Below are 16176 nucleotides of genomic sequence, written 5' to 3' on the forward strand. Positions count from 1 at the left end.
ACTAGGCGCACATGTTCTTCCATGGTCTCAGAGTAAATAAGAATGTCATCGAGAAATACCACCACCCCCCGAAACAGTAAATCATGCAAAACTTCATTAATTAATTGCATAAAGACACTCGGAGCCCCCGAAAGTCCGAACGGCATGACCAGGTACTCAAACATCCCAAAACAACTGGAAAAGGCCGTTTTGGGTTCGTCTCCTTCTTTGATGCGAATGCGGTGGTAGGCTTCTACCAAGTCCAATTTGGTGAAGATTCGGCCCTCCTTTAATTGTGCTAGAAGGTCAGGAATAAGAGGGAGGGGGTAAGCATTAGACTGGGTGACTGCGTTCAGTCTGCGAAAGTCAATACACAGTCTTAAATCTCCCGTCTTTTTCTTTACAAAGAAAGCTGGGGCTGAATAAGGAGCCTTGGAGGGGCGTATGAAACCCCTCGCCAGATTGACATCCAGATAGTCTCGCAATACAGTCTTTTCACTAGGGCTCATGGGGTAAACCTTTCCCTTAGACAGTTTGCCTTCCCCTACAATCTCGATGGCACAGTCCGTTTCTCTGTGGGGAGGCAGTTCGTCGCACTCTCTAACATCGAAAACATCAGTAAACTGCGAGTACTCAGAGGGTAATTGAGGAGAGACTGGGGCGGGGGACCCTACCAGTGCGGCGGCTGGAGTTCTGAGTACCCGTTCCTTGTCATGCAACCCACAGGGGTTTTCGGGGAAGGAAAGCACCCGTTTAACCCAATCAATGGAGGGATTGTGTCCCCTTAACCAGTTCATCCCTAACACCACAGGGGTTACAATAGGGGCGATGGTGAAATACAACCGTTCCCAATGTTCCCCCACGGACATAATCACGGCTGCAGTTCTGTGGGTCACAGGGCCCCGTTTAAAGTCACTCCCGTCCATTTGGGAAAAACGGAGGGGTCCCGGAAGCCGCTTGCGCCGGACACCCAACTTCTTGGCAGTTTCCTCATTTATCATGGTGCGGGCACACCCCGAGTCGACCAACGCGGGGACCTCTAACGGGGGACCCCCTTTGGGTAGGGACAGATGAACACGCACAAATACATTGTCCTCTTGGGCGCTTACCATCGGTGGAGCTCCTTGCACAACGATAGGGACGGTCTGCTGCGGAGCCCCCTCTACAGCAGACCGACGGCGTTTTTTGCCGGCTGTTCCCACTCTTCCTCCTCGCTGGAAGAGGGGGACGGGGTGGTGGCTTCCGGGGAGCCGTCCGAATCAAAGACGGTATTTGTAATCCGGGACCCCGATGGGACCGTAGAGTCGGATGCCCCATCCTGGGGGCGCGCGTGGAGAGCGGAGGGTGCGCCGGAGCGCCGGCTCAGTGGTCCACTTCTGCGGCGAGGCTGGCTGTCGGCGGCCGGTTTCGTCGGCTCGGCCTGGGTTTGGCGGGGGGGGGGTCGGACGGCCTGAGCGAGAGGGGCATTGCGATGCAAAGTGACCCTTTCCCCCGCAGATCAGGCAGACGCCGGCCTCGAACCGCTTGCGGCGTTCCGCGGCCGAGAGACCCCCGCCACCCCCTTGCCGGAGTTCCCGGCCACGGTCACCTCGGGGCCTGGGGTCTCGCCCAAGCCGTTGCTTGGACAAGTTCAGGAGTTGTTTGCGATTCTCGATGTCAGCAGCATGGCGAACCCAACCTTCCACATCCGGGGGGTTCCCTTGCATGAAGGCCCAATGTTGGAGGTCTGGGTTGAGACCCTCCCTGAAACATTGTACCAAGGTAGCTTCACTCCAGTCCAGAATTCGGCTAGCCAGTGACTGGAACTCACTTGCATACTGCGCCACCGACTTAGTCCCTTGGCGCAGTTGCATCAGGGAGGCTTTAGCCCGCTCACCCAGAGTCGGGTCCTCAAAACGGTTTCGGAGTGCTACCATGAACTCGTCCAGGGTTCGCAGCACCGGCGAGCGGAGTTCATACTGCAACACCATCCAGGCAGCCGCCTCCCCTTGCAGTAAGGAAGCCACGTACTGCACCCGGGACTCCTCAGAAACGAAGGTTCGGCCTTGTTCCCGCATAAAAATGTCTACTTGGACCATAAAAAAGGTCAACTGGTCTCCCGACCCGTCATACGTGACTTTCAGGTCCCGACGGGCCGGGGGGGCAGGGGTTGCGGGCGGAACTACCGGCGCCCCGTCTGGGGGAGCACCGGCTGGAGGTTGCAACTTCAGCGCATCTAGGGTCGTGGCCATCTCACCCATTACGCGTTGCATGATCTCCATCTGCTCCTGCATAGCCCGGCGGTCTTCCTGCCACTGCTTTCGTTCTTCCTCCATGAGGGCCTCTTTGCGGGCCGGGTCCCCTTCGAGTCCCGTGCTGGGGAAGGCCAACCGGCGATCCTTCGCCGCAGTCCGCGAGAGCGACCAGCCCTTGGGAGAGTCCAGCCAATAAGTAAGCCCCCGGGGACGTCCGTCCCGATCTTGGTCGGGTGCGCGACCCTTCGGTTTCTTTGGCTTGGCTCCCTCCTCCTTCGGGTCCGGCTTCTCCGGCTCGTCCGGTTCCTTGGGGGCATCGGGGTTAGGGGTGGTGTCCTCGTCGGCTGACATTCTGTCCAAAGCGGTACAGCTGCAGTCCGAGAGGCAAGGACTTGCAACTTAATGTGAGAGATCCCCCTCTCTGAGTTTGCTTCTCCAAATCAGTTGCTCAGACGTTGATACAGAAACAATAGATTTATTGAAGCCTTCAGGAGATGAGACAGGCACAGGTAGAAAGTTGCAAGTGAGGGGCTATACGGGTTTACAGAATATATTGACTCCAGGGCACTGGGGCACTGGGGTTCACACTTATTGTTATGGGAAGTTACAAGCTTGGCATAATACAAAACATCAGACGGATCCCAGGAAGTCTGGTGCGGCTATCACACTTCCAAGGCCGCACCGGCCTGAGGGAGTACTGGCAGGAAGAACAGCGGGGGGGAAGATACATGGGCCATCAGGCCTGGCGCCTGAGACCAGAAGGTGTGAACTGCTTTTACGAGTTCACTGATAACACCGCAGGTGATGGAAAGCAGAGACACAAAGACAGAGACCCTCACAGGACCTTTAGCTTTTAGAACTAGGAGAGTGCAGAAGATTGCAACAATCATTGAAACACTGGTTTTCCCCACTAGTTCATATGAGAAAACACTGGTTTTCCCCACTATAGTTCCTATGCGAAAGAGGGAACCTGGGACTTTCTGCTAGACGAATAGTTAGAGGTTCCCTAAGTTAAGTTCTTCCTTTCTTCTGCCTGACGGAATCTTTGCTGCAACCGGTTCGGAAGAGGATAATAGACATAAATGTTGAACGTTGTACTGATTGAGGGTACCTCTACTTAAAACATACCCAAAGCAAGTAGAATATGATTCCAGTGTTCGTATGTTTCTCTTAAGCAGCTTCCCTCTCCCGCAATGCAGAATGTTTTTGTTTAAAAGCCATCCAGCAGGTGTTTGTTGCTGCAAGGGGGAGACCTGTGTTACAATTCAGTGAGTGGAAACCCTGCTATAACAATGCTTTCTGATGACATACTGCTGTTGTGTTCACCAATTGTACAAACCTCTGTCAGTGGCGGAGACAGAAGCCAGCCTTTGGCTAGAGAAAACTTAGGCTTGCAGGGATGTGCTAGAACTCTTTATTATATAAAAATAGCTCTCTGTGTAAACAGTTCGTGCACACTACAGTGAGTTATCTTTTGTCATGTAAAGGTGATTTCCAGTGTAGCCCACCAGGTGGCTTAAGTCTTCTTTGAAAGGATCGTAACCTTGTTCCTTTAAGCTGCGTAAAGCCCAAAACAGTTGATCTGCTGAGGGGATCTCTTCCCATTTCACCCATTTCCAACCTATGTGGCAGAGAGTAAAAGGTGTCACAAGAGAAGCTGGTTAGTTTCAAGATTACTGTCACTCTGTAGATATACCTACAGATTTTAAAAGGCATTGGTAAGACGCAAGATTTTACAACCAATATGTAATAGCATACGAGCCCCGTGGCGCAGAGTGGTAAGCTGCAGTACTGCAGTCCAAGCTCTGCTCACGACCTGAGTTTGATCCCAACGGAAGTCAGTTTCAGGTAGCCAGCTCAAGGTTGACTCAGCCTTCCATCCTTCCGAGGTCGGTAAAATGAGTACCCAGCTTTCTGGGGGTAAAGGGAAAATGACTGGGGAAGGCACTGGCAAACCACCCCATAAAACAAAGTCTGCCTAGAAAACATCAGGATGTGATGTCACCCCATGGGTCAGGAATGACTCGGTGCTTGCACAGGGGACCTTTACCTATGTAATAACATGGAGCAGGAACAACCAACTCTGTCCCTCCTTTTGCCCTGTGCCATCAAGAAACTGCTCAGTTAGGGCTTGGAGGTATGTCTAATATTTCTAAGTTGTGATAAAAGAGGCACCTGGCCTTACGGCAGGAGTTTCAAATCTCATTCCCCACTCTGCTATGGAAACTCGCTAGGTGACCTTGAGCCAGTCACACGCTCTCAACCTCCACCCTGGCAAGTATTTGGATGGGAGACCTTCAAGCAATACCAAGGGTGTGAAGCAGAGGCAGGCAGCGGCAAACCACTTCTGAACATCGCTTGCCTTGGAAACCCTACAGGGTCATCATAAGTCAGCTGTGACTTGTCAGCAAAAAAACAAACAAACCCTCCAAGAACTTAAATATAGTCACACTGGAGAGCATGTACAAGTGCACAAAATGTACACTTTCATATATGTTGGAAAGTATGTCCCTCACAGGAGAGATGGAAAACTAGTAAACAACGCACACTGAAAAATATAGTATCTTACTTTCATTTTTATCAGGTTCCAAGTTCCTTGGTTCTGATTCGTAATTGAAATCCACCTCTCCTTTCATTACGATAGTGACGTAGTGGTAGTTGTCCTTCATACTAACAGCATTTACGGTTGAAGCAAAGCGGACATTTCTTAGGTGTAGAGCGGCTTCTTCCAAGGTTTCTCTTTCTGCGCATTCCGCCAAGTTCTCACTAGACAGGTAAGAAGAGAGTACACAAGTTAAAGAAACGTGAAAGACCGGAGCAATATAAAAAGCAGGAATGGGGGAGGGAAGCTAGCAACTTGAAGCATCAGAAAAGCCAACCATTAACCAACCAGCATCCAAGTAACATGGTGTATGTGTGAGAGAGACAGACCAAATGGCACAGAAAAAAGTTCCTTGGGATCTGTGTGAAAGACTGTATAGGAATGGGGTGGAACATGCTTGCTAGGTTAAACGCAGTACAAGTTAACCTTGTACAGAATATTAGCATCTGCATGCAGAAGGTCCCAGGTCCAATCCCCGGCATCTCCAGTTAAAGGGACTAGGCAAGTAGGTGATGTGAAAGACGTCTGCCTGAGACCCTGGAGAGCCGCTGCTGGTCTGAGTAGACAATACTGACTTTGATGGACCAAGGGTCTGATTCAGTGTAAGGCAGCTTCATGTGTTCACCTGCTATTTTCCCCGTCTTCTGCACAAGTCTCAAAAGGGAGGGAAAGGCAATACGGTGCCTCTCTGGCTGAAAAGAGACAGAATGTATCCTATAAGCACAGAGACAAGACGTTCCTGGATAAGGGTAAGTGAGCCTCTACATCTCACTTCATCAGTAGAGGGATTTGGTACAACAGTGATAATCAGTCGTTTGGGAGTTCACAACAGATACTTCATTATTTAGAAAAATCCCAACAAGCATTTTTTTCTAATTGCCAAAGTAGCTGCTGTATTCTTTTGTCCACGGGATTTTACTCTGTTCATCTCAATAACCACTTTTCATCAGAGTTAGTTAAGGAGGTTAGTCAGCCTCAGTAACATCACTCTCTGGGTATCTAACAGTGCCTGCTCTGGGAATGCCAAAAGCAACAGAGGGCAGGATCCCGATAGCTGGCTCCTTCTCTGGAACATAAACAAGGAAGCACATTTGAAGCATGATGCCCTGAGAAATCCTTTCCCTTTCTTGGATGCATGCAGATCTGCAAATGGGGAGGGGGGATTGCCACTAGGCACAGCTAGAGTTCACTGAGGACAATGCCCACCCCCAAATAAACAGCTTACTAGGTTCTCCTAACCCCCATATCCCATTTTTGTACAGAACAGCCAACCTGCCTAACCAAGAGACCTGGAGAACTCAAAAGCTTGCTCACAGCACTTGCTGTAAGTTAACTTGGTGGGCCCTAATAAAAGGCTTTTCACAGGTGCCTGGAGGGTTGCCGGCTCCATGCTGGGAAATGTCTGGAGATTTGGGGATGAAGCCTTTTGCAATCTCGCTACGGTCATGAAGTAAATCCTGTACTGACATGAACTGCAGAATACAACGCAACTTCTTCATTACAACTGAAATCAAAATTAACACAAACTGAATGCAATGAAAGAGAAACAGTTCAGGGGGGGTGGAGTTTTCCTCCAACCCATAATCAGGTCCCAGTTAACTCTTTACTATCCGTTTTACTACAGAGCCTGGTGAGGAGTGCGTTTAAGGAAAGGGGTGAGCTCAGCATTGATGTGACCCCCCCCCCTCCAAAATTGCCTGTTTTCTCATAAGAACATAAGAAAGACCCTGCTGGATCAGACCAAGGTCCACCAAGTCCAGCAGTCTGTTCACACAGTGGCCAACCAGGTGCCTCCAGGAAGCCCCCAAACAAGACGACTGCAGCAGCATTATCCTGCCTGTGTCCCACAGCACCTAATATAATAGGCATGCTCCTCCGATCCTGGAGATAATAGGTATGCATCATGACTAGTATACATAAGAACATAAGAAAGGCCCTGCTGGATCAGCCATCAAGTCCAGCAGTCCGTTCACACAGTGGCCAACCAGGTGCCTTTAGGAAGCCCACAAACAAGACGACGGCAGCAGCATTGTTCTGTGTTTCACGGCACCTAATACAACAGGCATGTTCATCTGATCCTGGAGAGAATAGGCATGCATCATGACTAGCATCCACAGAATCATAGAGTTGGAAGGGACCCCCTGGGTCATCTAGTCCGACCCCCTGCACAATGCAGGAAATTCACAACTACCTCCCCCCCCACACACCCAATGACCATTACTCCATGCCCAGAAGATGGCCAAGATGCCCTCCCTCTCAGGAACCGCCTGTTCATAGAATCAGCATTGCTGACAGATTTTATTATTATTATTATTATTATTATTGCTGACATTTTTATCAGGTTCCAAGTTCCTTGGTTCTGATTCATAACTGCAATCCACCTCTTCGCAACTGAAATCCACCTCGCCTCTGCTTAAAAACCGCCATTCTCACGACCAGTGCCCCTTTCTCCAGGGGGCTGGGGTCCCTGCAGCCTGGAGACCCGCCGCAATTCCGGGAGAACTCCAGGCCCCATCGGGGGGGGTTGGCAACCGCAGCAGCAAGCTCTTTGCCGCTTCGGCTCCCTGCACAAAGAGACAAGAACCCCGCGCGAGTGGGGGTATTTTTTGGGGGGGGGGTACTCCATGGAGAAGAAAGGCCTCCTCGGCCGGCCGGCCCTACCCGAACTCCAGACGCCCTCCGGGGAGCTGGAAGGTGCCGCCCCCGACGGCGCCTTTCCTCCGGCCCAGGAGGACGCAGCCCGGGTGGGCGCGGCTGGTGACCACCACCCCCACGCCCACTCCCACGCCGGGCCGCTGCCGCCCAGCCATGCCGCCGCCGCCGCCGCCCTCGGAGCCCGCCGCGGCCTAGCAGGCCCCGGAGAAAAGAGGCGGGCCTGCGGGGCGCTGAGGGGGCCGAGGAGGCCGGGCCTGCTTCGTTCCCCTCGGAGGCCTGGCTCGGCCGGCCCGCCTTCGCTCTCCCGTGGCCTCCGGCGGCTGAGCCCTCTGCAAGGCCGCCCTCCGCCTGGCCGAGGGTGGCCCTCTGGCCTGGAGGCCTGTCCTGCCTCGGCTGGATAAGAACACCAGAAGGGCCCTGCTGGGTCTGAGCAAGGCCCGCTACTAAGCCCCGCAGTCGGTTCACACGGAGGCCCACCAGGGGCCTCCAGGAAGCCCACGAACAAGAGGGCTGCAGCGGCAATCCTAATAATGGCAGCAGAATAAGAACATAAGAAAGGCCCTGCTGGATCAGACCCAGGCCCATCAAGTCCAGCAGTCTGTTCACACAGGGGCCAACCAAGGGCCTCTAGGAAGCCCCCAAACAAGAAGACTGCAGCAGCACCATCCTGCCTGTTTTCCACAACACCCAATATATTCGGCATGCTCCTCTGATCCTGGAGAGAATAAGGATGCATTGTGACTAGTATCCATTTTGGACTGGTAGCCATGGATAGCCCTCTCCTCCATAAGAACATAAGAAAAGCCCTGCTGGATCACACCAGGGCCCATCAAGTCCCGCAGTCTGTTCACACAGTGGCCAACCAGGGGCCTCGAGGAAGCCCACGAACAATACGGCTGCAGTGGCAATCCTAATAATGGCAGCATAATAAGAACATAAGAACGGCCCTGCTGGATCAGACCAGGGCCCATCAAGTCCCGCAGTCTGTTCACACAGTGGCCAACCAGGGGCCTGGAGGAAGCCCACGGACAAGACAACGGCAGCAGCATTACCCTGCCTGTCTTCCACAGCATCTAAAATAATAGGCATGCTCCTCTGATCCTGGAGATAATTCACAGTGGGTAGCGGTGTTAGTCTGTCTGCAGTAGTAGAAAAGGGCAAGAGTCCAGTAGCACCTTAAAGACTAACAAAAATATTTTCTGGTAGGGTATGAGCTGATCCTGGAGAGAATAGGTATGCATTGTGACTAGTATCCATTTTGGACTGGTAGCCATTAATAGCCCTCTCCTCCATAAGAACATAAAAAAGCCCTGCTGGATCACACCAGGGCCCATCAAGTCCCGCAGCCTGTTCACACAGTGGCCAACCAGATGCCTCCAGGAAGCCCACAGACAAGACGATGGCAGCAGCATTACCCTGCCTGTATTTCACAACACCTAATACAATAGGCATGCTCCTCTGACCCTGGAGAGAATAGGTATGCATAGTGACTAGCATCCATTTTGGACTGGTAGCCATGAATAGCCCTCTCCTCCATGGACATGTCCACTCTTAAAGCCTTCCAAGTTGGCAGCCATCACCACATCCTGTGGCAAGGAGTTCCACAATTTAACTATGCGTTGTGTGAAGAAGTACTTCCTTTTATCTGTCTTGAATCGCTCACCCTCCAGCTTCAGCAGATGACCCCGAATTCGAGTATTATGAGAGAGGGAGAAAAGCTACCTGTCCACTCTCTCCATACCATGCATAATGTTATAGACCTCTATCACGTGTTCCCTTAACCTCCTTCTTTCCAAGCTAAGAGTCCTTTACTGCCATGCCATTCAGCAGCTGCTTTCCACAACTTTGCGAAAGGGGCAAGACATCTTTCCTACAGGCCAGCTGGCAACCCTAGTCAACCCACATGACAGGAATAATTCTTTCTTTTTTTTCAGTCTGTGGCAGTAAAAAGTCTTCCAGTGGCAGCTAAAAGACTAACAAGATGCCTTTCCTTCAGAAGCCTGTGTTGTCTCTATGCTGCAGTAAACAAAATTAAAGACAGATCTATATGGATCCTGTAGGTTTTTTATATGCAAACCCACCCTAAAATCACATGTCAGTTCCTCGGCCACAGACTTAATAACCACTGTCAAGCTCCTGTCCTCAAGCCACACACACCACATCTGGGATAGGTCTAAAGAATTGAAAGAGACATAATGCTCAGGAAGATTTAAACACCCGAACCTCTCTGTACAGAAAAGGAAATTGTTCGCTGAAAAGAGCTGGAGTACAAAATATATAGGCAGTCATTTCTCACGACAGAAAAATAAGGTCTTTGGGAGGATATAAATAAATATGCCAAGAATAACCAATTATTTAAATACCTGGGTTGCAAACTCTTTGCACAGGTGCAGAGTACATTTCCCTTACTACACAATAACCGCAGACATCCACCTGCTTGGTACTAGGGGATAATTTTCTAGGTCAGAGAAAGTGATTTGCGTGCAGGTGTAATAATAGGAATCTTCCATTTTAGTAAGTAAGGTATTGACTAACTGCTATCTTCCTATTCACCCATCCAGGCCTTTCCCAACAATTTTGAATCGTTCACCTCAGTCTTAAGATCTGCAACTTCTCTTGACAGAAGCATGTAGGTGAATCAATTACATCAACAAAGGGCTCCTACAGTGTTCATAAGCAAATCACTTTTTCCTGGATAGTAGGTGGTGTGCCATATTACAGGAGTATATGTGTGTGTGTGTGTGTGTGTGTGTGTATAAAGAAAGAGAGAGAGAGAGAGTGCGCTTCTAAGACTTCTACGTATGCCTGATTGTGGCAACCACTGCACGCATAAATAGGAGATGGGAAGCAACAACAGGCACTGAAAGCTCAACTATATTTTATCCTTAGCAAGAATTTAATTTCTATAATTCCTTTATTCTGGTAAACAGTCCATCTCTTCAAAAGGTCGTGATTATGACTACACGCAGATACCATGTGTGTGGAAGTACTACTATGAATACAGCTTTTCAATGTGACATCACTAGGCTCAACTCCATGACTTTGCTGGACCACCCCCCCCCCCGCACCCATGGCATAATCAGGCACTGCTTAATGAGTCTTGTGGTTAGGATGATGAATTCCTGGTGAGCATAACCCCTCTCAGTGTACTCATGCACCCTCAACATGAAAGTTCTGGCTATGGGTCTTCCTCACAGACACTGCACCCCCTCCCCTACTAATAACTGCCCACCTAAATAGTAAATTTTGGTGAATGTGTTGCAGTTACAGATATAACCTATAATATCTACAGCTATGTGTACTGTGAGAATAAACATTTGGTTCTATTTTAACAAAAGGGAAGCAGGTTTGGTAACACACACAGCTTCAGTGTAGCATATAGATGAACTATGAAGTAGAGAACAGCCTTTGAGAATATATCCATCTTGGGCTCGCAGGCAGCGAGCCTTAACATTTCAGGTCTACATCAGTGTTCCACTTTCCGTATGTGAAACATAGGAGCTTTATGTCATCTTCCACACACGGACTGTTCTCTGCCAGCTCTCATGCAACATCCTCAGTGGCACTGGAACATCCACTTGTACAGCTGCCAGATGGTTGGGATAAAAACAACCCGTCCATTTAATAGAAGAATAATGCATAGAAATGGGCAGCTGAAGTTTTTCATGGCATACCTCCACCTGGTAAACAAGTACGCCTGTATTTTTAAAAAAGGACATTTTTCTCCAGGCCAGCTGGCAACTCTATCCACAATGCAGTTTTCTCTACATATTCCTTGCCTCAGTCCCCCATGGCTACCAGTGCCCCCTCTAAACTATTTTGAAAAATTATCAGCAATGAAGGGCTAGATCACAATCATACAATAACTTTATTTATTTGGTTATCCTTATTTGGTTATTTAGTTTTGTATCCTGCCCTCACTCCCCGGCCAAGGTCAGGCTCAGGTCGGCTCACAACATGATAATCAATGTAATAAATACAATAACATTTCAATAAATGATAAAAATAAAACCATTTACAAAAGCAACAATTTTACATCCCCATAAATATTACACAATAAAGCAGAATGAAGTTCGTTTTATGGCATAAGGGCCACTGCAGGGCCTGCGGACAGTCATATTAGTTGTTAAACAGGACAGGCAAAAAGGTGGGGGAGAGTAGGGTAGGGAGGCCAGTGCTGATGGAATATCGCAAACAATTGCCGCAGTCTACCAGTTCCTCTGAATTCCTAGTTTTAATTTAATTCCCTCAAGGGCTAGAGACTTGCTTTAAAAAAAATGAAAGCTGAGAATTCAGAAGAACTGTGACTGGCAACAGATTGTTGTAACACTTTTTTAAGTCCCCAAACTGTAGCAGTGTGGGCAGGACAGCTTAAAAAAACCTACTTTCCTATCCACATGGTGTTCAAAAGGTGCTTGGGCTATAACCTTTAGAAAAAGATCATAACAAACCAGGGAAAACCCACAAAGGGGGTGATGAGGAGACACTGTTTTATGGATACCCCCTCAGCTATTCAGGTTTTAGATGCCAAACTGGGAGCAAAACCTCTGTGTGAAGGCTGCCAGAGTTTTCTGAAAGGAAAGGTACTGGCCCCAAACAGCTTCCAAAGTAAACGTTGAGCAAATGCAGTTAGTTACAGGTCGCTGGGCTTAGTGGAGAGGATGGGGACTCATAGTCATCTTTCAATAATGGCACTCTTTAAATACTTCTGATGACCTTGGATGGCCCAGGCTAGCCTGATCTCGTCAGATGTCAGAAGTTAAGCAGGGTCAGCCCTGGCCAGTACTTGGATGGGAGACCTCCAAAGAATACCAGAGTGCGCTCCGAAGAGGCAGGCAATGGCAAACCACCTCCAGACGTCTCTTGCCTTGAAAACCCTACGGGGTCGCCATAAATCATCTGTGACTTGAGGGCACTTTGAAACACACTCACTGGAGCATCCTGAATAGCTCAGATTAACCTGAGCTCGTCAGAGCTTGGAAGCGTACCAGGGTGACCCATAGTTAGTACTTGGATGGGAAACCACCAAGGAAGGGGTTGCTTTGCAGACCGAGGACGGCAATGGCAAACCACCTCTTACCGCACTTGTATTCCAAGCGATGTATTAAGAGTTTGAAAACGTTATAAAAATTAGTGTTCGCACTTTCTATGTATTCCCACCGATGTATTAAGAGTTTGAAAACGTTATAAAAAATACTGTTCGCACTTTGGCCCCTTTAGCTGTGAAGACGTCTTCCGACCATTTATAAGCCGTGGTATCCAAAAACCCTTTTAAAGCGATGTTTTTTACAACATTTTCAAACTCTTAATACATCGCTGGGAATACAAAGTGCGGAAACCCCGTTAGTCTCTTGCCTTGAAAACCCTTCTGGGTCGCCATAAATCAGCTGCGACAGCACTTTATATACATAAAATATACTTTATATACATATACGTATATATATACTTTATATACATAAAAAAATCTTTTTCCGGCTGTTTTTGTCTATGGAGGCGAGCGACGCCACTCTATCCCCCGGCTTCTCTATGGTTGTCCCTCCGCGTTTGCGGGAGTCGGCGTGGGAAAGCCGCTCAGCCCGGACGCGGAAGTAGCCGGGAGACGAGCCGCTCCTGAAACCCCTCTCGGTGGCGCCGCGAGCTCCGCGCAGGCGCGTGGCGGTGGGAAGCGGCTCCTCACGGAGGAAGGAGGTCAGCCATGGCCGCCTCCATGATCTGCGGCCGGGCAGTGCTGGCCGCTGCCAGGCGGCTGAGGGACGGCAGCGGAGGCCGCCACGGGGCCCTGAGCGCCGCGGCCAAGGTGAGGACGACGGCGGGGCGGCGGCGGCCGCTTCTCCTTTCCCCTGACCGCTCCCCCTCCGTCACGGGGCTTTCCTGGAGTTCTCCTCGGTGCCCGCCCGGAGGCAGAGACCCGGACCGGCCCTTGCCTCTCCCGCCGCCCAAGATCAGGGTCCGTGACTCGCCCGCAGCAGCCCTGGCCAGGCCTTGTTCTGCTAATCCTTCGTGCCCTGTTAAAGTGGATATTTGCCCTATAAGGCGTCCCAGCCCGCCCCCTTTCTCTCTCTCTCTCTCTCTTCCCCCCCCCCCCAGTTTCCTGCTTGAGAAAAATTCTATTTTTAGAACCAAGAGTGGAGGGTGGCAACTGCTTGTTCTTTGAATAGGGGAAGGGGAGAGAGTCCGTCGTGAAGCCCCTTAAAGCAGCAGAAGAGCTCGAGTCGAGTCCAGTGGCACCTTAGTGGCAACCAATAGGGTTGCCAGCCTCCAGGTAGTTGTGCGTGTTAAGTGCCGTCAAGTCGTTTCCGACTCACGGCGACCCTGTGAATCAAAGCCCTCCAAAGTGTCCGATCCTTAACAGCCTTGCTCAGACCTTGCAAATTGAGGGCCGTAGCTTCCTTTATAGCAGGGGTGGGGAGCCTTTTTTTCTGCCAAGGGCCGTTTGGATATTTGTAACATCATTCGCGGGCCATACAAAATTATCAACTTAAAAAGTTGCCTGCTATATTTGGTCAAACGTTTAGCCAAGAGGCACGACCGGAGACGGCTCCGAGTGTTTGCCACATAGAGCGACTCGCTTTTGAGCTCTGCTGTCCCCAGCTGGGCCCAAGAGATTCATGCAGAACAGCATCCTTCTGAGCTAGAGATCTGCTAGGACCCATGAAGGGCCAGACCAAATGATTTCGCGGGCCTTATATGGCCCCCAGGCCTGACGTTCCCCACCCCTGCTTTATAGAGTCAATCCATCTCTTGTTGGGTCTTCCTCTTTTCCTGCTGCCTTCAACTTTTCCTAGCATGATTGTCTTTTCCAGTGACTCTGGTCTTCTCATAATATGTCCAAAGTACGACAGCCTCGGTTTAGTCTCCAGGTAGTTAGTGAAATAAAAAAAAAACTATGCTGCAACGAAGTGATAGCTAAACAAAAAAACAGCACGCTGCTTGCTCTAAAGAATAACGATATATGTAATTTCACAACGATGTCTTGAATATACAATAGCCACTATCTGCCTACCTGCAGAATGTATGTATCAGAGCTTGTAATTGACCATAGCAGGTTCTGAGTCTCATGGTTATTGTATATTCAAGTCATCGTTGTGAAATTACATATATTGTTGTTATTGGAGATTTCCTGCTATTACAACTGATCTCCAGCCGATAGAGATCAGTCCACCTGGAGGAAATGGCAGCTTTGGCAATTGGACTCTATGGCATGGAAATCCCTCCCCGAACCCCGCCCTCCCCAGGCACCGCCTCAAAAACCTCCCGCCAGTGGTGAAAAGGGAACTGGAAACCCTGGAGACCAACAAGAGTTTCGGGGTATGAGCTTTCGAGAGTCATAAGAACATAAGAAAGGCCATGTTGGGTCAGACCAAGGTTCGTCAAGTCCAGCAGTCTGTTCACACAGTGGCCAACCAGGGGCCTCTCGGAAGCCCCAAACAATGCAACTGTAGCAGCATTATCCTGCTTATGTTCTACAGCACCTAATATAATGGACATGCTCCTCTGATCTCAGAGTCAAAGCTCCCTTTGTCAGGCTCTTGTAAGCTTGCACCCAGAAAATCTTGTTGGTCTCTATGGTGTTGCTGGACGCGAATCTAGCTCTTCTATGGCAGACCAACACGGCTACTCTCTGAAACTACCTTTAGTTATTTAATTAACATATCTTGCCTTTCTACCCAATAAGGACCCAAATCAGCTGACATTATTCTTCTCCATTTTATCCTCACAAGAACCGTGTGAGGTGGGTTAGGCTGAGAAAGCGTGACTGGCCCAAGGCCATCCAACCAGCTTCCATGACACAAGCAGGTATTTGAATCTAGGTCTTCCAGATACTAGATTGACACTCTTAACCACAACACTACACTGCTCAGTGGATCCCAGCCTTTTTGATTATGAGGACCCCTTTTTAACATCAAATTTTTGTGGGACTCCACTTGATAGTAGTTGTACTATATGTATCTGTTGACTGAGGAAATGCACAATAATACAGAGAGAAAAACGATAATGCCTGGCGGGCATATGGATTTGTGGACCCCTTACAATAACTTTGTTCCCCCTCCAGGCCTCTGTAGCCCTCAGTTTCTGGGGGACTCAGGTTCAAATCCCCACTCTGCCTTGGAAGCTTGCTGGGTGACCTTGGGCCAGTTGTTCAGACTCTGCCTAACTTACCTCACAGGGTTGTTGTGAAGGTAAAATGAAGGAGCATGATATAGAATGCTTTGGGTCTCCATTGGAGAGAACCCCACTGGAGAGAACTGATCCTCTCCAGGATCAGAGGAGCAAGCCTATTATATTAGGTGCTGTAGAACACAGGCAGGACAATGCTGCTTCAGTCTTCTTGTTTGTGGGCTTCCTAGAGGCGCCTGGTTGGCCACTGTGTGAACAGTGGACCTTGGTGGACCTTGGTCTGATCCATCATGGCTCTTCTTATGTTTTTAAAGGTGGAGTATAAATAAGGTAAATGAACAGGTTGGGAACCACTGCCTTAAAGGATTTTTATTGGGGACCACTACTGTTTGTTCAGATCATGTGGAGTCAATTGAAGGAGGGGTGTGTGTGTTTGACCAAGTTTGAGGATAAAACTGGAATGCTGAAAATTCTAAGCAGTCTTTGGAGAGCTCAAAATTGATTCTCCCCCCACCAAACCAGAGTGAATAATGTAGCTGCTGAAGTTTGATATAATGCAAGTGTGAAATGCCACATGTTGGGATAAAA

General features: G+C 49.4%; 1 protein-coding gene across 1 annotated transcript; it reads right to left on the minus strand.

Moving 5' to 3' along the window:
* Positions 1 to 3664: 3664 nt before the first annotated feature.
* NUDT15 (nudix hydrolase 15) lies at positions 3665 to 7625 on the minus strand. The gene is made up of 3 exons (XM_056856855.1): positions 7477 to 7625; positions 4783 to 4979; positions 3665 to 3834 (listed from the first exon to the last, which is right to left on the minus strand). The coding sequence occupies exons 1-3, from the start codon at positions 7623 to 7625 to the stop codon at positions 3671 to 3673; spliced, it is 510 nt and encodes a 169-aa protein (XP_056712833.1). The 3' UTR covers positions 3665 to 3670.
* Between the last annotated feature and the right edge of the window lie 8551 nt (positions 7626 to 16176).

Source organism: Euleptes europaea, chromosome 10 (genome assembly GCF_029931775.1).
Source record: "Euleptes europaea isolate rEulEur1 chromosome 10, rEulEur1.hap1, whole genome shotgun sequence".
In the NCBI taxonomy this organism is placed as follows: Eukaryota; Metazoa; Chordata; class Lepidosauria; order Squamata; family Sphaerodactylidae; genus Euleptes; species Euleptes europaea.